This window comes from Lissotriton helveticus, chromosome 5_1, assembly GCF_964261635.1.
Source record: "Lissotriton helveticus chromosome 5_1, aLisHel1.1, whole genome shotgun sequence".
Classification (NCBI taxonomy): Eukaryota; Metazoa; Chordata; class Amphibia; order Caudata; family Salamandridae; genus Lissotriton; species Lissotriton helveticus.
In genome coordinates this window covers 1,788,784,934-1,788,807,372 of record NC_136065.1, presented here as the reverse complement: position 1 = coordinate 1,788,807,372, position 22,439 = coordinate 1,788,784,934, and the positions used below count along the sequence as shown (strand labels likewise).

Genomic DNA, 22,439 nt, shown 5'->3' with positions numbered 1-22,439 from the left:
TCTCCTTAGAGTTTTGGGGTGATTCTTTCTTCCTCGGTACTCCCCTACCGTTGTCTGTCCCTCCAGGGCTTTCTGGTGGATATCTCTGGTACTGCGTGCCCTGGCCTCCCTTCGCCTCGTCCTTGCTTCCTTCTGCTTGGTGGGGGCTGGGCCGCCCTTCTTCTCTCCATTACACATCCCTGCTGGGGCCCTGTGTTTCTTCCTACTTGGAGGCTCTCTCGCAGGCCCTCCTCCCGTCTGGGTATGGCTAGGGTATCTAGTCTACGTTAGGGAATCTACGGCTAATAGTCTCTATCAGATGTACGAGTTACTTACCTTCGGTAACAGTGTATCTGGTAGAGATGATTCTAGCTGCAGATTCCTCCACGACCCGCCCTTCCTACGCGTTCTGCGAGGACCTTCAGCTTGGTCTTCTGCACCTGCCTCCGGGTGGTTTTGTCTTCTGTGAGTGCCCTCTTTCACTTCCTCCCTAGTGGGATGCTTTGTTCTGTTTGTTTGATCCACTCCTTCCTTTCTGGCGATTGGTTGGTGAGTTCATGGGTACTTCTGCGTCCCTGCACCCTGGTCTTCCAGTGTGAGGCCTACTCGTGCTCTTCTCCCTTTCATTGCTTGATATTTCTGACTCCTCTGCAGTCCTCTGAGTTGGGGTCTCTTGGCGGTACCTCGGCCCTTAGCTCTTTATAGGGGATGCACAACTCCTTGCTGGTGTTGTCTTGGGGTAAATTGTTGTTACTCTTCTGTTCTGTCCTTGTTGTACTTCACTGTTGATATACTGTGGTTGCAGGCCTCTTCATCTGCTGTGACATCTCTCACATGCGTTTCTGCCCGCAGGGAGGATGTCTTATTTGCTTGCAGGGTTGCTTCGCAGTAGCTGTGCTCTGCTCTTCCCTTCTATGACTTTCAGTGCCACAGTGCCTGGCATTCACCCGAATGGTGCTGTTCCTCACCATTTGCTTTTTCCTTTCTGTTTATCTTATTTTTCGCACACTGTTCCTATATTCTCACAGTTTTTGTTTGTGATGGCTCCACGTTGTAGTGTGGAAAAGTTCTCCAAAGAAAACTACCGGCGCGCCGGGGTGGGGCTTATGTGACCTTGCTGATGTCACGCCTGCGGACGACGTCAGGGCGGAGTCACGTGGTACCGCCCCCCTTCGCGCAGGGATGCTGTGGCAAAGAAAATTTTCCAGATCCAGACTTAAGCCTGGGGATAATTATACGTTAAGGAATCTCCGGCTATAATCGTCTCTACCAGATACACCGTTACGGAAGGTAAGTAACTCGTACTTCTATAGCACGAACAAGACCCTGAGTAGGGAATCTGAGTACTTTACACAATGCAGAGCAAGCATAAAAACATTCTAGCAAGGTTCAGAAGAGAGCAAAACGATGCATTTCACACACAAACTTTCGCTGGTGTCTAGGCAGAGTGACCCTTGCCCAAAGGGCCACTATCAAAACATTTTGCACCATCTACAATAAAATCCCTAGTTGTCTAGTGGGAGCGACCCTTGCCCAAGGGGTTGCTCCCCAAAACATTATGTACCACATATAAAATAATCCTGGTGGTTTAGGGGCTTCTCTGCCCCTCCTCCTCCTTTGGGGCAGATGCCCCTAAAATATTAGGTAGGTCTGTCCCCTGGGGGGACAGATGGACATTAAAATATTGAACCCTTGCCTAAGGTATCACTCCCCCAACAACAAAGAAAAAATCCCTGGTGGTCCAGTAAATGGATTCCTGCCCCACGATCGTGGCCTCTCTCGGGACGCGCTGGAGGCAAATGGCATATAATGATGGCCAATGTAATCAGATTGCCGGGTGTGTGGGGGAGTTGGGGTGGCAGCGGAAGTGCTTCCACCTCCATGGGGCTTGTAGGTAGGGGACCACAGGGAGAGCGCCGTACTTCCTCTATGGGGTGGTCCCAGTACATAACGGTTACATCCTCAGTAGACTAGCACCGTGGCTGAGGACGCAACCGTTATGCCCTTAGCACCCAGGAGATTAAGCTTTGGGGAATGTTTGCTTTTCTCTTTTTCTGTTTTGGAATATTTAAGTAGTTATTGTCTCTGAATTGATAACTATCCTGTCCTGCTTCTGGTGGACAGGAGCATAGTTTGGTTTTGGTTTCTATTCTCTTGTTGATCTCCAAAATCAAAGTACCTAACTGACTGCTGTGCATAATGGGACAATGCTGGTTCTATAATTCTAATTAGAAATGTCACTTTAATCGCATACTAAGCCAAAACATGGGAGCACTGTTTCCTGCTTTTGTTGCTTACCTTTTATATTGCATTTTGAGGCAGATAAACTTTATTATGATGGATTTGGATTACATGGCTTTATTCAGAAATGCAATATAACGCCTCCTCTCGGCATGTTTGTTAGCTAAACAATTTAAATAAATAAATGTAAATATAAATTCCCTAAAGAAAGTGTTTCGGGATCTCCCTCTTCTGTTTGTGAATTCAGAGAGAATACTCATGATACAGAATAAAGATTTCACATAAGTGACTTTTACTTGCTAGCGAAATGTGTTTTATGAGGTTTTCCTATTGATGTGTTGCACAATTCTGCTTTTAGATTTTGTACGGTATTGGAGTATTGTGAAGGGAATGACCTGGATTTCTACCTGAAGCAACACAAGTTAATGACTGAAAAGGAGGCCCGTTCAATTATCATGCAGATTGTAAATGCTTTGAAGTACCTGAATGAAATCAAGCCACCCATCATACACTATGACCTTAAGCCAGGTGAGTTGGCCAGTGAGTCAGACGCTTAGCAGGGGTTTCTTACATTGTCAGTGCCCTCATGGTATTTTCCAAAATAAAGATTATTGATTAGCAGTGAACGTCACACAACTGGTCAATGATAAAAGCACCTGTCTACATTGGTGTAGATTAAAAATGCTAAAACAAAATCCTCGCAGGCAAGGACTGAAGGCAGCTTATGTGCATGCATTGTTCCATATACATGTGAATCAGAATTAGTACCAATCTTTGATTTTTGTTGCGCCATCACAGAAGATTAAGGAATCCTCGATCTTGATGGTGTTTTGTCCCGAGTGGTTTTGTATTTGGCATATTGAAGGCATGTATAGCAGTAGATGTGCATGCTTTGCATACTCCTGCCATCTATTGTTGGACCCAGATGATTTTCTTCGAAGGAGTCTTTCGAGTCACGATGTAAAGTGACTCCTCCTTTTGGTAATAGTGCACATTGGCACCAACTCCGTTGTTAGATTGTTTTCCTTCCGCCATCGGGTTCGGACGTGCGTTACCGTGCTCCGGTTAGAGATGGTTTTTTGGATCCTTTCGGTTTGTAATCCACTCTACCCTCATCGGTATTGTTTCGAACAATTTTTTCCAACCCTCGTGTCGAAATTTGGAAGACTTTTCTTTATTGGGTCGGGAATGCCAACCGCGGGCCATCGGGCCTAGCCCTTTCAGGCTCGTTCATACTAACTACCAACTCCTTCTCCTCCATGTTTATCTGCTGATGAAACGACCTCAGTTTCAAATCTGCCCTCAGTGCCATTTGAAGTACTGCACACCCACCTGCACAAAGTCTGCAACCTGTGTTTGTCCCCCAAGGTCAAGGAAGAAGATTGTGAGGCTTGTTGGTCGTTTTGAACTTAGAAGATCTTGCAGGACCGTCAGGCTAGAGGCAGAAAATGTAATACATGCCCACTATCTTCAGACAACGACATATCGAAGAGGAAGAGCTTGATGCTTCAGCAGCCGAAGAAAAAGGGGCCTTTTCGGTTCAGGATTCTGACTCCCAAGTTTGAGATCGATCCAGAGTCACAGGATCTTCTGCCTGGGCAAGGTGGTGTTTTAGGAAGCTATCTCTGTATACACTATACCATTGTACGGTATAGTGTACACAGAGTCCAGGGGATCCCTAGAGGTATAGCAGAGGCTAAATTAGATCATCACGAACAGCTCTCTTTGTGGTAGTGTGGTCGAGCAGTTGGGCTTATCATGAGGGTGTGTTAAGCATTTATTGTTTTCACTCTGTCAAGACTGATGGCACACACTCCGAGAAAAAATCCAGATCAATTAGGTAAGTATAAAAAAGGTATACTTAAGTTGTATATCTAGAACAAAGCAAGACTTGGCACAGGTACAATATTAGCCAATGGGGCTAGGGGGCACTTCAGTTGGCGTGTGCTGTCGGGCAGCCAAGCTCCTAGGGTTAAGGTCAGGGCAAAGAGGGACCCTGGTTGACACCAAGTCCACCCCACCAGCGGTGCAAGGGCAGCCGGGTGGAGGGTGCTTAAGAGATGTCGAGAGCCTAATGTAATCCTATGGAGGTTGCCAGGTTTGGATTTTGGCTGTAGGATCAGCTATGCAGGTAAGTTGGAGAGCCCAGGGACGTAGGTGCACCTCAGGTTCTCTTCTCCATGGCGGCCGGACCCAGGGGGGCCTTTTGAGGTTGGTTTTCACCTTTCCGGGCCACTCATGGTTGGGTTTCTCAATGCATAGGCTGCAGGCGACGTCTGGGAGTCCTGAAGGGGTCAGCTCACGGTGTTCTCTGATTCGGACGCGCTGACGGACCTCGCTGGGACCGGTGGGCCACTTGGACAGGTGCATTGGTGGTTCCAGGAGTTGAGTTTCTTCGTCCTCAGCTGGCTGAGTCTGTCTTTGGAGTTTTCTTCTGAACATAGGAGATCTAGTCTTTGTGGAAGGCAGTCAGCCATCCCAGGGGTTCTGGAGGTTGCTGGCTGCAGGACAAGTCGACTTCTGGCACAGGATCTCTGGAAACTGCAGATGGGCCGGTAGGACTAGGGCCAAGTCAGTTCTTCTCTACAATCTCCTCTGCTGTGTGGCTTCTTCTATCCTTCTTCATAGGTTGCAGGAATCTAGGGAGGCAAGGTTCTGGGTCGCCCCTAAATTCTGATGTCTACATCTGCCTGTGAATTCCTCACCTTTTAAATTACCCCTTGCACAGCATTCCACAGAAACATTTTTCATAGCTCTCCTACGTCGACCTCACAGTGGTACGGCTCCGCTTGCGACTCTACGTCACGTCATGGGAGCCATAAGAAGACCTGGTCAGAGTGCTGTCATTGTTTCCTTTTTTCTGCGCCATCAACGTGTAACGATTTTTCTAGGACTCTCCATTTCTTTGTGGTTTAACATTGTTACAGTTGTCTGTAATTGTAGCAGTGGGATTGCAGCCCAGAAAAGGTCTGTTTTAAACCTTGTAGTGAATGTAGGGGACATATGTCCATCACAGATCCACTCAAGGGTTGTCTTTGGTGCTTGTTGTCTGACCACGACATTGAGGGATGCTCTTCGTGACGCCGTATAAACCCAAAGGCCCTCAAGGAGAGGGAAGCGAAACTGTTCATGGCCTGGGCAAGGAAGCAGAAGAGGGGTTGTAAGAGGACAAAGTCGAGGTCGAAGTCGCCGACTCCACACACCTCAGTCGCCAAGGAAACATAGGAAAAAGCTGTGTCATAGTTCCAAGCGTCACTCTTCTAAAGACAAATCGCCAATGTCGGGGGTCCCGAGCCCTACAGCCTCACAAGAAGGATGACATCTCGCTTTCCCTTTCACCACAAGTGACATGGGTGCATTCCTTGGCTCCGAGGGTCACTCTGGCTCCCAGCAAAGCGGCTCCGTCAACTTCGTCTCCAGCGTCTTCCAGACCAGGCAGAAACGTACCCACAATTTCTTGCGCCGCCCACGCCGATACCGAAGATGCGATCAAGAAGGGAGGGACAGAGGCTTTTGGAAGAGGAAGAAGTGGAGGAAGGGGAGATACTGGAACTCTTGCATGATTTTGGAGGGCTTCAGGAAGCTAGTGGGCTGGGGACATTACCAGAGTGGGAACTCTCTTCTCCCAAAGCGCTTCTCATCAGCCAGTATGGCTTTAAAGTCAAGTAATGCTACGTGCCTGCTAGGACACAACATCCCTACATTGATGGACTCAGCTAAGGATGTTATTCCTAAACTGCCAGAGGATGTCCATGGACACTTAGCGGAAGTGCTGTCGGACAATCAAGCTGCTGCCCGTCAGGTTATTCAGTTCAGACTTGACACGTCTGACTCCGTTGCTAGGGTGATGGGCTCATCGGTGGGAACTAGGAGGCACGCCTGGCTGAGAGGATCGGGTTTCTCTCAAGATGTTCAGTTCACATTGCTGGATCTTCCGTTTGATGGCTCTAGACTCTTTGGGACCAAGGCGCACTCAGCAGTACAGCGTTGTAAGGATAGTAGAGCTACCGCAATATCTCTAGGTTTTCAATCTGAGCCTAGGGGTTTTGGATACCGAAGATTTCAGGGCTTTCGTAAGGCTGCGCCATTTCAAGTCTGACAACAGCAACAGTACCTATTGTATGGAACATACAGAGGGAAGGGAAGAGGATCTGCTCTCCTACAAGTCTCCTCCTCTACTCCTGTTCCTCTGACTGGCTCCATAGGGAAGCAGCTCTAGAGCCCCCATCTTAGAGCATGTTGGACCCGTAGGATGTCGGGTGTCCAATTTTCGACAAAATTGGTAATCTTTTACTTCAGATCTTTGAGTTTTGAATCTTGTAGAAAAGGGGTACATCCTTCCTTTCCAGGAGTTTCCCCTTCCTTTCCCCCCTCACCTGGGCTGGTTTACGGAGGACCATCCGTTGCTCCTGCAACAAGAGGTTCTGTCCTTCCTACAGAAAGGTGCGATAGAGGTTATTCAGGAGCAGGAAACGGGCAGGGATACTACTCCTGGAATTGCTTGAACTCCAAAAAGGACAGGCGATTGAGACCGATCCTTGACCTCCGGATCTTGAATTTCTACCTCAAACAGGAGAAATTCAAGATGTTGACCCTAGCTCAGGTTATACTGGCACTGCAGCAGGAAGACTGAATGGTGTCAATGGATTTACAGGATGCTTACTATCTGATAGACTACTAGCTGCAGATTCCTTCGCTTAGAATTTTCCCCAAGCGTGAGACTGTATCCGGAAACTTTTTTGCCAGAGCATCACTGCGCGCTGGGGGCAGGGTGACCTCACACGACTCTGCCCAGGTGTCGTCCGCGTACGTGACATCACCGAGGTCACATAAGACCCGCTCTGGCGCGCCTACGTCAGTTTTTTCCTTTTCCGGTCCTTGCTACGGGCCTGTTTAGGGCCCCTTTTTTCTTCCATTTATTTTTGGGTGGAACAGTGTGCGAATGCCTTCGGGCTTCAAAAATTGCACGTTTTGTCGGCGTCTTATGTCGGCGACGGATCCTCACCTCATTTGTATGTGGTGTTTGGGGGAGGATCACGGCACCACTGATTGTACGAGTGCCAACAGTTGAAGCCGAAGTCGCGGTGGGAGCGCCGCATGAAACTTCTTGCCGCGTCTCCAGGTCGACGGCTTCCCCTCGGTCTGCTTCAGCGGACGACTTCAAATACAGCCCTGGTCGTTGTCCTCACCCTTCTCCGATGTCACGTAAGCGTCGCTCATCGGTGGATAAGTGTCGCAGTTTGTCCCCGGGGGCTGGTTTCTGGCCTGCTGGGGGCGTGGACTCTCCGCGGGTGATGCGACCTCGCGTGTCGTTCTATCCACCGTTTCCCGGTGTTGGGGCGTCAAGAGTTCAAATAGAGACATACGCGGCGGCTTTGCAGCCCTCGCTGGCACCTCCTTCTCCTCCCCCTCCTGGGGTGTCGGCGGATCCCTCGCCTTGCGCAGGGCCCTCCGCGGCGGCTCAGGCCCCAGCACCGACCGGTTTGAATCCAGGCTTGGAGGATGTGGTGCTGTTGGGGTGCGGCTCCTCTATGGCACCTCCTTCAGGCCACGGCGTCTCTGCCTCGCGCCAACTCCAGCGGGAGTCCCTGTGGTGTCATGGGAGGTCGCCGGGGCTCGGGTCGCATCCCCGAGCCCCTCTCGGTCCTTTGACAAGGTGGTCCTAAGGCCGAGGTGACGCCGCTGCGGCGCCGGCAGCAGCTAGACCGTGCGGAGCCAATGGGGGTAGGTGGACCCTCCTCGTCCCGCTCCGGGTGAGGACCTCACGTCCATCTCCGGGCTCCTCTCGTCCTTCCCCACAGGCGGCTGCCTCGTCGGAGGCCGAGTCAGAGGTTGAATCATACCTGGCACCGCCACATGGGTTGCCGGGCGATTTCCGCCACCTTCTGGGTTGCGGCTGGCGGAGGGTTCCGTGTCACTCCCCAGGCCTGTCTCGTTCCCCCACGCAGGTAGTTGCCTCGGCGGAGGTCGGGTCGGTGTCGTACCGGCGCCACCCCGGAGCCGGTTTGGCTCCAGCTCCACTCCGGTCTCCGGGACGGGGTGACTTGGAGGAACCTTGTCCGGTGATGCCGGATGGTGCCAACGTCCTGCCTCAGGCAGCGGACTCTACGGCTCCGCGCAGTGTTCGTACCGCAGATTCGTCTTCGGACGCTCCTTCTCCGGAGGCAGGCTGTATATTTGTTTCATCCTCCCCAGAGACTGGTCGCCAGGTGGTATCTTTTTCACGGGCGTCGAAGGGCGGCTTCCCGCCCTTCCTGAGGCAGAGGTGTTCGTCGGAAGAGCAGCAGGTCCCTCATTCTTCAGCTCCTTCTGACTTCCAGGTCTGGCCCTTGCCCGTCCCGCTTGGCCTCGGGGACGGCCGCCTTAGTTTGCAGCCGTCGCCTACGGAGGAGCTGCTTTCTCCGCTGCGGGGCCCTACGGAGGCGGATGCGGCCTTCGCTCATGCCCTGTCCACGGCTGTGGGCATCCTGCGCATGGGTGACCCAGTGGCTCACTTTCCGGCGGACCATCTCTTGGAGGTCGTCCACCAGGGCTCTGGTGGGAGGGAAATCTTACTTCCCTTTGAAGGATCGCTCCTTTCTTCCTTGACGGGGGCTTGGAGGCATCCTGCTTCAGGGTAACCGGTGCCTCAGCATCTTTGGCGCCGTGTGACCCGGTGTGTCTTTCCCTTCACCCCTCGGCCGCCAGCCCCCTTTTGCGGACTGCTTTTTCCTCCCTGCCGCCACTGTTGACTCCACTGTCCCGGGAGGCCCGCTGGCTGGACTCTTGGGGGCGCAACACGTTTGCCTCGATCAGCGCTGCTCTGCGGGCTCTTAACACCTTGTGTGTTCTGGCTAGGGCCTCCTCCTGTTTGTGGGACTCGGCTGAGTCTCTGGGATCCGCAGCGTCCCAGGAGACTGGTCAGGTGGACTTTCGGCATCATGCATTGGATGGCCAGGAGCTTGCGGCATTTATTCTCCGCTCCGCTCTGGACATCTCAGAGGTGCTGGGCCGGGCCATGGCTTCCTCGGTCGCTCTCCGTCGCCATGCTTGGCTTCGGAACGGAGTATTCCCTGAGAATATTCGGGAGTGACTCATCGGCCTTCCGTTTGATGGCAGCCTGTTGTTCCATACCCCGGCCGACTCCGCCATCCAAAGGGTCTTGGTGGGACTCCGTCCTCCTCCTCTGCCTTATCCTCCTCCGTCCCCTCCTCAGTGACTCCTGAGTTGGGCTGATTCTGGGCCTTCTTAGGCCGGTTGTTCTGGCTGTGGAGTGTGTTTTCTGGCCATTTGCGTCCTTCCTTGGGACTTTGGCATTGTTGGCTGCTGGACGGCCCTTTTGTTGATTGTGTGTGCGTTCTGCCGGAGTTGTTGCCCAGACTTGGCCCTGTGATTAGGCTTTTTGCTTTGCTTGGGCTGCTTGTCAAGCCTTTCGTGGGGTGTTTTTTTCCCGTGGCTCTTTTGTTTTTCCTCTGCTGCGGAAGGTCTTCCAAAGAGGGTTCCCATATTTTGGGACTTAACGTACCCTATGTGGGGTAGTGGTAGCTGTCATATGGCTTGCGCTCTGCTAGGGGGTTCTGTTCGCCTTCGGGTGCCTGTTCTCCATGGCGTTTATGTAGGTTGCTTTTGCTTCTTGAGGTTGTGTACGCGGCCACTTGTAGTAGTGTGCCCGGGCATCTCCTCCTCTCCCTGCTCCTGTCCTGAGGTCTGGGATGATCCTGTGTTCTCCCTTGCGAGGCGCCGCCTACTCGACCTTCCTGGGGCCTTGGGCTGTTCTTCTTGCTTCTGGCGGCTTTTGACTGCCGGCGCTGTTCTGCCTGGCAGGTTGCTCTCCATCTGGAGTGGGTTCGCCTTCTTTTCCCTCGCTTCCTTGGGTCCTCTACGCTTCTTCTTCCTCTCTTCCTGTCTTGGCATTGGGCGAAAGCTATGTTGCCTTGTGGGGGAGTGGGGTGCTTCGACCAATCCGACCTTGTCCTTGGTTCCTCTGCTGTGAGTGTAAGGCCTCTTCAGCCTTCTTCTCCCTCCTACATCCTCTTGGGGTCGGTGGGGTTCTGCTTGTGGGGTTCCTATTGCCTGGTAGGCACGTGGTTCTACCTGGTCCACAGATCTGGTCCCCTGTGGGGCTCTGTTCTGTATTGGCTGGTAGGGTCCTTTCGCAGACCCTCCATCCCAGGGAGTATTGCTAGGGTATTGAAGTATCTTCATTAATAAATCCAAGATACAAGGTGGTCCATGAAATAAAGTTTAATCCTGGAATATAAGATCCCATCCAGATACAAGACTTAACAAACCATCAACTGATTTGTAATGGAACTTTCTTAAGACTACAACATGCTTGACATAGCTAATGACATCTATAACATTCTATTAAAGGTACAGTGCTATATTAAAGGTACAGTGCTAAATATCACACATCTCCTTCCCTCCAAAACACAAAACACAATCAAATTAAATAAAATAAATAAATAAAGAGTGATACAACAGTATTTAAGTTATACAAAATCTGTAAGGTAACTAGGTCTTTTTGATACTCTCGTAGAAGACCTAACATTTTTAAAATCTCTTTATGATTCTTTAAAACTGCACTTTTCTTATCTTTGTCAACAATCTTGGCCTCACCTTGCAATTCCTTCCTAACAATCACTACTCTATTTAAATTCCATATACGATGATCTTGTGTCTGAACAGCATTGTTGAAGATTTTAATTACTTTAATTGGCTTCATGAACTTTGTTTCTGAACTACCCACCATGCCAGGACGTCTGATCATGACTATATCACCAACACGCACAACTGTTTTCTTGACACTTTTTGTAACATCAAAATATGCTTTTCTACGCTCAGCTTTATCCTTTTCTTTCTTCATAACTTCTTCTTTGTTGCACACACATTCCTTACCCTTCAATAATTCATATTTATTAACCCAAGAAGGTTCCACAGGCGTGTTAGGGATTCTCCCACGAAACAACAAAAATGGAGTCTTTCCAGTCGTTGAATGAGGTGTATAACGATATTCTTCCACTTTTGTCAACACACATTTTTTCCAATCAGATGACATGTTCTTGGCTAAACTAATAGTGTCCTTAATTACTTTATTAAATCTCTCTACTAAACCATTGGCCTCTGGGTGATAAAGAGAACATGTCTTATGGGTAATACCCTTACAGGATAAATAGTGTTCCATTTCTTTGGAAACAAATTGAACACCGTTATCCGACAAAAGGGTTACAGGAAAACCTTCCTTAGCAAACAACTCATTTAAGCATTGAATAATTTTGCTAGAATCAATTCCAGACAAAAAGAGCACCTCTGGCCACCTAGAATACATATCAATAACCACCAACACAAACACTTGAGAATCCCTGTGTTGTATGGGACCCACTAAATCTAAAGCTATGTCTTGCCAAGGACCATCAGGACGTCTTCTTAAAATCATGGGTTGAGTATGAGTGCAATACGACTTATCACTAATATTACAATGAGAACAATCTCTGATCACTCGTTCAACCATTTTGTCCATACCTGGCCACCAATATGACATCCAAAGTCTCTCCTTGCTTTTAGATAAACCAGAATGAGCAACATGAACTAAATCAATTAATTCTTTTCTAAGACTTGATGGAGGAATTAACCTCGTCCCACGAAATAATAAATTATTATCAACCGATAATTCATTGCGTACCGCCCAAAAAAGTTTGGTCAAAGCAGAGCCTTCTTTGCTTCTGGTCCAACCATTTCTCATCAACGACATGACTTCACGCAACGTGTCATCATTTCCCAATTCTTCAGACCACTTCCTTTCAGATAGAAAATCAATCATAATCAACCGCACAAACCAATTCTTCATCTAACTCAGAAGATTCATCATCTAAATGTTCACTGGAGACCAGACGTGAAAGAACATCCGCTACACCATTATCAACCTCCGGAATGTAATGAATTCCAAAGTTGTATTCTTGTAAGCTAATAACCCATTTTGTTATTCTCCCAGACACAAGATCCAACCCTTTCTTACTAAAGATTTCAACCAAGGGTTTATGATCAGTGTGGACGTCAAAATCTAAGCCCCACAGAAATTTTTTACGTTTTCTCACCGCCCAGAAAACAGCCAATGCTTCCCTCTCTACAACGGAATACCGAGATTCAGCATCTCTCAAACTCCTAGACAGAAACATTGTAGTTTGCAAGCCATCCGGACTATTTTGTTTTAACACTGCACCTAACCCTTTTTCGCTAGCGTCCGTGAGTAAGATGGATTTAAGCTTAGGGTTAAAACTTTTCAACGAAGGAGCAAAATTTAACTTTTGTTTGATTTCATTAAATTCCTTCTCACATAGATCTGACCATAGAAATTCTACTCCTTTCCTTAACAAGCACCTCATGTTAACAGTTAAATTGGCAAAACCCTTGACAAATTTTGCATAATACTCAATCATGCCTAAAAACTTCATGAGTTCAGCTTTGTTTTCAGGAGCAATCATTTTGTTTATAGTGTCGATCAATTCAGCTCTCGGTCTCACCCCATCACCAGAAATATTATGTCCTAAGTAATTTATAGAATCAGATCTAAATTTACATTTACTCGCCTTTACAGTAAGATTGTGTTTACTGAATCTTTCTAAAACCACATTCAATCTTAAATCATGATCGGATTCATTGTTTGCAAAGATTAGTACATCTTCCTGATATATGCAAACACCAGGAACATCTTTTAAAACTCTCTCCATTACTCGCTGAAACACTTAGGAAGCAGATACCAAACCAAATGGCATCCTCTTAAACCTATACGTGCCAAAAGGTGTGATAAAAGATGTATAATCTCTGCAAGACTCCTCTAATTCAATCTGGTGATACGCAGAGGTGAGATCTATTGTACTGAAAACTTTAGCATTTTCTAGCAACACTAACAACTCTGCAATGTTCGGAAGAGGATACCTGTCAACAATTATACATTTATTAAGTTGCCTCAGGTCAATGCATAAGCGCAAATCGCCATTAGGCTTCCGCGCTGCGACGACCAGAGCCATCCATTCACAACCTTCTATTTCCTCAATTATCTCATTTTCAATAAGCTTTTCAATTTCTTTTTTCATATCTTCTTTTACAGCCAATGGAACACCACGGACTTTACAACTCACAGGAATAGCATCATTCTTTAACCGTATTTTATGTTGGTACCCTCTCAGACAACCTAAACTTTCTTTAAATACATTAGGAAACTTCTTTTTTAATGCACATGCAAACTTGTCATCAATTGATTTCCCTTCAATCAAATTTCCCTTCTCGTTTACAACACTAAGAATTTTATCTCTCAACTGTATACAAGGATTGGCATTAGGGTCCAAATATACACCTAAATCACCTTGATGTATCCAGCTAATGATGCTGTCACCCTTCATCGAGACATACACTTTACCAGATACAAGTCTGGACTTATATTCTATAAGACCCAAAAAGTAACCATGTAATTTTATAGGTTTCTCACCATATGCCAGTGGAATGATGTCAGGTTTTATAAGAGACACTTTACCCTTCAGTTTTCTGTTGAAAAACTCATTAGAAATGATTGTGATTCTGGCACCTGAGTCAAATAATACTTTGGTTTTTTCACCATCAACTAATATTTCATCAACAGGATTAGGTCTTTTGCGTGGTGGGTTTTCCCCATCCCCAATAGTTTGAACCAATTCAACACCACAATCAGATCCTGAAGAAGCTTCCTCAAAAATTTCTACTTCTTTTACTTTGGATCTAATCTTTGTTTTACACAATGCAGTGACATGTCCTTTCAACTTACATTTAGAACAGGTTTGTTTTAGAGCCGGACATTTTTTATCATTTGCAAGATGACCTGGCTTACCACATCTGAAACATTTAAACTCAGTTCCAGATTTTTTAGAATCTGACTTGACAGTACCCTTAACATATTTATCACTTTTACTCTTTACTATTTGGACCTTGTTATCCTTCTCTGTACTTTTCTTAATTATAGCTACACATTTAAGAGAATGCTCAATACCCTTAGCAACAGCTAACACCTCTTCAAGTGGAGGTTCATCTTTTAACCATAACTCATCCCTAACTTTCTCTATTCCACAACCAAACATAAATTGATCGCAAATGCGTTCATCAATGAGAACCCCAAACTTGCATGAAGATGCAAGTTTTCTTAAGCGAGTTATGTAAGTTTCAATGGTCTCTTAATCATTTTGCATACATTTTGTGAACTGATACCTTTCAAGAATGGTACTAACCTTAGGTAAAAAATGTAAATCCAATTTTCTTATACTAATTTCATACTCGTTTAAGCCATTTGCTTCTGAAGAAGGCAAATCAGGTAAATCATCAAATATATCCTGGCCTTCAGACCCTAAACAGTGAAGTAATAAAGAACACTTTCTCTCAGCACTAAGAGAAGGCCCACATACTTTAGCATATCGTTCAAAAACCACCTTCCATTTTTTCCATTTGATTGGAGGCTCACCTGGACTGGATAGAAAAAACGGGGCTGCTGTAACATTTTGCATTTCAGTATTTTCTTAAAATGACACAATTAATGCACCCTAAATTGGAGTAAAAGACAAGTTAAATTAATAATACAAAAATCTTTTTGATTTGTTTTTACAAACAATTGTGCTTGTGTTCAGAAAATGCAGGAAATGAAACAACCAATCAGAACTCACTTTTGAAAGTCAGTGAAAACCAATCAGAATCTACCACATATTATTCCTGAAAATTCTTGACAGAAATATTGAAGTTTGCCATACAGGAGAAGACCAAAATAATTTCTAATATATAGAAAAGTAAGTTGCAATAGATTGGTTATTTGATCCAAATGATTATTTGATGTATAAATAAGAGGTTTACAAGCAGAATTCTTTGAAGTTGTGATCGTGATCTCGCTAATTTGAAGATGTGTTCATAAATCACGCGATGACGACAGCTCCTTTCACGCTTGGCTGCTTGTATTCCTTTGTTGTTTATTTTTAATTATTCTTTTCACGCTTGGCAGCTCGTGTATAATGACAGCTTTTTAATTATTGGCAGATCGCCCTCCATGTTTACTTTCAATTATTTCCTTCATGTTTGGCAGTTCGTGCAGATCGCGCTCCATGTTTACTTTGTTATTTCCTTCATGCTTGGCAGCTCGTGCAGAATGGCTTGGTAGCTCGTGCACAATGATAGCTTTTTAACCAATGACAGTTCACGCTTATTTGAGTAGTAGTTCCGATAATGTTTACTTCCAATTGGTCAGCTGATTCAACTACTGACTGCTTGCACTCAACTCGCTCGAGAACAAACTTGTTTATGTTCAATACTTAGGCAAGTTACTGTGATGACAGTTCGTGCTCGTAAACAGCTTGTTTGTTTTTCCAATTAATATCCACGCAATGAAAATATTGTTTAAACTAACTGGTTATATGCATTCTCCTCGCGCTCCTCAATGAATCAATTTATTTTTAAATGTTTAGCTCAGCACACAGTTTCTTCGCACTGCTTAATCATGAATATGAAAGCAGCATATGAGCAGATTAATAGATGAGATTATAATCTTCACGCTCTAAATAACGAAGCGGTGCTAAGACATTTAACTGCTTGCGCTGCACAATATCAGCTGAAAGCTTAAACTTGAATATAGTTTGAACTTCTGATTCACGTTTAGCAGTTTAAATCGAGGAACATGAAAGAACCAGACAATTGAAATACTTAAATTAAAACGCTTGAGCACACGAAATATAAGTCTGAACAGCCCGATGCTTTAAGCTTATAAATAAGAAATATGAAAGTCTTTACTCACAAAATTTGATATAGTCAATATTCTTGATGTTTAAAAGTTGAAATAATGAACAGATGATGGTATAAATTTGCTGCTTGTCAGTTAAGCGAGGATTAGTTCTTCTCCATCACCCAAAACTTATGTTGAGATCTTTATATGGAAATTTCCAAATATTCTTTCCAAGAGTTTCCAAAGCCGACTACGCCAGTGAAGTATCTTCATTAATAAATCCAAGATACAAGGTGGTCCATGAAATAAAGTTTAATCCAGGAATAGAAGATCCCATCCAGATACAAGACTTAACAAACCATCAACTGATTTGTAATGGAACTTTCTTAAGACTACAACATGCTTGACATAGCTAATGACATCTATAACATTCTATTAAAGGTACAGTGCTATATTAAAGGTACAGTGCTAAATATCACAGGTATCTATTCTACGTGAAGGAATCTGCGGCTAGTAGTCTCTATCACATGTATGAGTTACTTACCTTCGGTAACGATGTATCTGGTAGAGATGATTCTAGCCGCAGATTCATTCACGGCCCGCCCTTCCTCCCCTATTCTGCGAGGACCCTTGGGTTGGTCTTCAGTACTTGCCTCCCGGTGGGGGCTGTGTCTCCTGTGAGTGCCTTCCTTGTTCTTGATGTGTGGCTCCGTCTGGGGGCGGTTCATTCCTCATTTGGTTCTATGGAGGATGGGGTTCCGCTGCTCCAGTGCCCTGCTGTTCTGGCTACTCCTGGTTTGGGGGGATTGCTTTCTATCCCTGTCCACCTCTCCATTCCCTTCCTTCCATTGCTATCCTCTGATTAAGGGTCATCTGACCATGTCTCGCCCTTGTCCCTTGTGGGTGGTTGCCCTCTATGTTGGGGTAGCTTGGAGGTTTTTTGTCCATTTCCTTGCTCAGGATGGGGGTGGTAGATTACTACGTGTGCCATGGCTTTTACGCATGTTCCTTGTCTCTGGGGCACAGGGGTGGGAAGCTGTCTATGTGCTGGCAGCGTGGCTGCGCAGGGCTCTGCTTGTTCTTTCTTCTTTCCCTGCCTTTGGGTTCTGCGGTGTTGACACTACTGTGTGGTGGTGTTAGTCAGCGTGTCTTTCCAATTTTTCTGCTCTTCGCACACTGTTCCCATGCTTCGACAGTTTTTTATCTGTTGGTTCCGCGTTGTGGTGCGGAAAAGTTCTCAGAAGAAAACTGACGTAGGTGCGCCGGGGCAGGTCTTATGTTACCTCGCTGCTGTCACGTACCCTGATGTCGCCCCGCCCCTGGCACGCAGGGATGCTGTGGCAAAAAAAATTCCGGATCCAGTCTCACGCCTGGGGATAATTCTATGTGAAGGAATCTGTGGCAAGAATAGTCTCTATCAGATACATCGTTACCAAAGGTAAGTAACTCGTACTTCACATTCCCACCCTGGAGTCTCATCCTAAGTATCTCTGTTTTACAGTGGGGTCTCAACACTACCAGTTTGCAGTCCTCCCATTCAGTCTCTTGCATCCGCTAAGGTGATGGGATGGCGGTGGTAGCAGTACATCTCAGAAGGTCGAGGATTCCTGTTATCCCCTATTTGGACGACTGCCTTCTCAAGGCACAGTCGTCAGAGACGGTGCTTCATCATCTGCAAGTAACAACACAGCTGTTGTTCAACTTGGGTTTTTCGATAAATGTACCCAAATCTCACCTGGTGCTCTCTCAGCCCAACCTGTTCATAGGGGCAGTACTGGACACTACTGTGAGTCATGCTTTCCCGCCGCCTCAGAGGATTCTACACATGCAAGCTATGATTCCAATTTTTCAAGATGGTGCGGCTGTTCCGGTCCTGAAGGTTCTGCTCCTGCTTGGTCTATTCTCTTCCTGCATACTGTTGGCCAACCGTTAACACTGGCTGGCTGCTAGTGGTGCCTCCCCAGGCAGTGGTTTCAACATAACAGGGTTCTCAGGAAGGTGATCAGAATCACCAGAGATACTGAAGCAGAGCTGTTATGGTGGAGTGTTCCAGGCGACCTCTCTCAAGGGATGCCGTTTCAACCTCCTTTTCAACCTCCTTTTCCGGTCTCCACAGTGATAACGTAGGACTTCACTCAGGTGGGGTGCACATCTGGGGGATCTGGAGATCAAGGGTCTTTGGTCTTCAGAGAGAGATTGCTTCACATCAGTCTTCTAGAATTGTGAGCGATACGCTTGGCTCTCAAGGCCTTTCTTCCCTCCTATCGCGGTCAGTCAGTTCAGGTCCTGATGGACAACACTACTGTGATGTGGTACATAAACAAACAGGGAGGAGTAGGGTTGTTTTGTCTCTGCAGGGAGGATCTGCAACTCTAGTCCTGGGCCCAGGGCAAACGATTGGTGTAATTGCAAATCATCTGGCCGGGGTTCTGAATGTGCGTGCGGACATTCTCAGTCGACAACACTCGGCCGATCATGAGTGGCGTCTTCATCCGGACGGGGTCCATCACATTTTCAGGATGTGGGGGTACCCTCGGTTGGACCTGTTTGCCACTCATGAGAACATGCAATGCCCGTTGTTAGGCAGTCTCCAGTATACGATGCGGGGAGCATTGAGGGATGCGTTCCAGTTAGATTGGGCTCACAGCTTCTTTAAGCATTCCCTCCCACACCCTTGATACCTCAGGTTCTGAGGAAGATTCGCCAAGACCGGGCCCAGTCATTTTGATAGCCCCTGATTGTCCAAACAGGGTGTGGTACACAGATCTCAGTCACCTCTCATCGCACCCTACGCTCCATCTCCCTCTGCAGGCCCATTTGTCGGATAGTCTGAGTTTCGCTCTTCCCTTGGCTCGACAGCGTTGTGCTGTAGCAACAGTTGCCTGCCTTGTCGGTCTTTCTTTGCTTATCAGACCAAGTTTATATCTCCTATAGTCATGAGATTCATTAAGGGTCTCAATACCCGGTTTCCTCACACTCAATTCATTATGCCTCAGTGGGATTTAAATTTAGTTCTTACTTCCCTGATGGGGACCCCTTTGAGCCTCTACATAGTTGTCCATTGAGGCTTCTGTCATTTAAGACATTTTTTCTGAATGCAATTTTCTTGGCTAGGAGGGTTAGTGAGCTACTGGCTCTTGAGTCTAAGCCTCCTTTCACCTCTATTCATGAAGAAAATATGGTCCTCTATTCATGCAGATAAGATGGTTCTTAGGACCAGAGCAGCTTTTCTGCCTACGGTTGTCACTCCTATCACTCTTTCCACTTTCTATCCTCCTCCTCACCCTTCTAAGGAGGAGGAGTGACTTCACCGCCTGGTCCCCGAGAGGGCAGTCGGCTTCTACCTGGACAGGTCTGAAGACTTCAGGCTGGACGACCAACTCTTCATTGGATACGAGGGAAAATTAAGGGCAAGGCTGTCCACAAGCGAACGATGTCCAGGTGGACCATCCTCTGCATCACGAGCTGCTACAGCCTTGGCCAAGAAGGAGCTTCTTGAAGGTATTCAAACTCATTCCACTAGAGCAAACTTTGGCTAGACGTGTCCTTGTTGTAGAAATCTGCAAGGTAGCAACTTGGGCCTCCCTTCCCACCTTTGCGAAGCATTACTGCTTAGGTTCTGAGGTTAGGAGGGACAGCCACTTTGCACTTTTTTGGTATAGCTAAACGGACACGATCCTCTGGGAGCGTAACTGCTTGGGGATTCAATTCAAAAGGTGAGGAATCCACAGGTAAATGTATCCATCAGAAGAGCAAGTTACTTCCCTTCGGTATAGCTTTGTTCGAGGCATGTGAGCTGTAGATCTCATGCTTTGCATGCTCCTGCCATCTAGTGTTGGGGAAAAAGTCTTTCCAGTCATGAAGTAAGGTGATTACTGTAGGAGAGTGGGGTCTGCAATCCCATGGCCACCCCAGATTTTTGCTTTTTGCTTCACTGGTTTACGACTTTCCCTGGCTGTGGGCCTGCTAATCAGACCCACAGCCTAGCTGTTCTCTCTCTAAATTACAACCATGTACCCTAGGTGCATTTACCAATTGGTACTGGGCCACCTTATCAGTCCCTGTACAGTATACCTTAGGTATCCAGGGCATAGGTGTACCCAGGGCCTACCAGGGGCTGCAGCATGTATTATGCCACCCCTGGCTGCCCACCCAAATCTGACACAACTGGCTGCACGACAGCTGGGGCAAGGTGGTGTAATCACCATTTGCTTTAGATATAGTATTCCTATATCTAACCCTAAAATGGACACATATATTCCTATCAGTCACTCCTATGGCAGGCCTTATCAATCCTGAAGGCAGAGTGCTTGGAATTATGTGAGATGGTGCTCTGGCATGAGCTGAGCCCGTTTGCAGCTTGCGGAACCAAGTCCTTATAGCTGTTCCATGATAACGCTATACCATATACTCTTAAGTGCATTATAATCCTCGCGGTTAAATGCTAACTTTGGCATAGAATTATCAAAACATGTCGAGTAAGGTGTCATACGAATTGGAATACTAACCCCTCGCCAATTCTGGCGACGAGGTTAGCATTCCACCCTTCTAGAGGGACACGACATGTATGTAACTGTAAACCCCGGTTAAAGTTAACTCGAGCCTCAGCATCACAAAATGGATGCTGCCACCACAGACACAAGTCTGACCTCCTGCTGCTGGGAGTCCTTCCAGCAAGGGAGACTTAGACAAAGGGTTTCCTGCCTTGGGAGGTGCTAGCACCACCCCAGACACGATTTTGTGTATTAGGTAGGCCAAGGCTGAAAGGAATGAGACATGCCTGGGGCACACAAGGTGCCCTGTGCATACACCGGTTCCAACCAGTTGCTGGGGCACTCCAGCCCCAGCTCTGGTGGGAAACTGGACAAAGGATAGGGGGTGTAACCACCCCCCTTCCTGGTCCCACCCAGGGGAGGGACCTAGTCGTAGTGCAGCCCCCTTTAGCTGAATAAAGGTAGGAGCTGGTCTTATTCCAAATTAGATTACTCTTGACAACTTCCACGAAGAACTCTTGACCTTCGACCTCCTGAACATCAGAAGACTGAAGAATCTCCCCTATGGTCAGGGAGTGACCATCCTGCTTCGCAGGCACCATCAAGCTCCTGTGCGGTTTGCTGCAAAGTCCTTCCATCCCGGAATCCGACGACCCAGCTCGACAAGACCCGGACCTCCAGACCTCTCTGACCTCTACCCACATCCACAGCACAGCTGGGACCCGTGGGTGCGACGAGCAACGTGGAGACGGCCATCTTGAAGAAACCTGCACAGCGCTTCCAGCACGACCCCTGAGGGTTCCTCGAGTGAGTGCATTGGGGACTGAGAAGCCCCACACCGACGCAGCTCCTGCACCAAAGACCAGCCCCCCAGCATCCCCGTGATCTGCGTGGGGCCCTTTTGCCTCGTTGCTGCCCTTCCTGTTGTCTGGTCACTTGCCGGCTGGCTAGTGACCTCTGAGACGACGACCCGAAGATTTCGACACTGCTAGTCTGGTCCCCCAGACTGGCCCTTGCTTCCTTGTAAAAGAGAAGCACCCCGGACCCTCCTGGTCCACACCAGACGCCATCTTTGTTCCACCGCGTGGCTTGCATTAGCCAAGGCCTGTTGTCCAGATCAACGATCCGACACCGCCAACAGCAGCAGACTACGTGGGACAGCTCGTGCCTCCAGCCTGGTCGTGAAGAACAGCTCCTGGTCCGCGCAGCTACAGAGAGAAGCGACCCTTCCTTCACCTGAACGCGGCGACAGCTTCTGGTTCCCTCCTGGTTCCAGCACCGTCGCTGGCTAGTGACTAAGACTCTGTCCCCTTCCTTTTCAGGACTTCCTTCTTCCTAGTTCCATCCTTGGAACCACCGGACTCCTCAATCTGGCTGCCTGCCAGCTACTTCTTGTTTCAGGCATCACCGGGATCAACACAACAAACCCGACGCAACTTCAGCCCTATGCACCCGCAGCCTGTGGGTTAGGTAACTAAAGCTTCTAGGTGCTGAAGTCTGAGTCCACTATTCTAGTGTCCAGGTCCACTTATTGTTTTCCCTTCATCCAGCCGGGTTCGTCCGGAATCCGTAACTTTGTAAACTGTAGCATCCATAGACGTTGGTACGCATCCCGCGTGAGAGTTTCCACTCTGCACGTAAGTCCCGTGGGCCTCCTGCTCCTTACTTACCTAGTTTGTAGCGTAGTCCCACCGATCCTCCAGCCTCTGGATCTCCTTACAGTATTTTCCTTCCTCGCATTCCATTGTTTTGAGTATATGGTTTGTCGTGCCCCTAAGGCACTTGTGTAGATATTGTGCGAACTCGTATTTCTTTTGTAGTATTGTCATGTGCTTAGCCCTCTGACCTCATAAAGAGTTCAGAGGTGTTGTTATTAATAAATATATCGTTTATTTTCATAACAACCTGTGTGGTGTCCTTTCATCTGGTATTCAAGGGGTTATATAGTGGTAAAACAGCTGGCTTCACATGCCAAAAGAGTTTAGCCTAAAGACTGCTTTTGTCCACGCTACTAGGATAGC

At 47.3% G+C, this 22,439-nt stretch overlaps 1 protein-coding gene across 2 annotated transcripts in view; it reads left to right on the top strand.

The window, feature by feature from the left end:
* Positions 1 to 22,439, top strand: part of TLK2 (tousled like kinase 2) — a 1,564,653-nt gene that overhangs the window by 1,246,309 nt on the left and 295,905 nt on the right. For both annotated transcript variants that reach the window (XM_078645098.1, XM_078645097.1), the window contains one exon: positions 2,579 to 2,748. In XM_078645098.1, the coding sequence (XP_078501224.1) occupies positions 2,579 to 2,748 (170 nt within the window). The remainder of the gene's footprint in view (positions 1 to 2,578; positions 2,749 to 22,439) is intronic.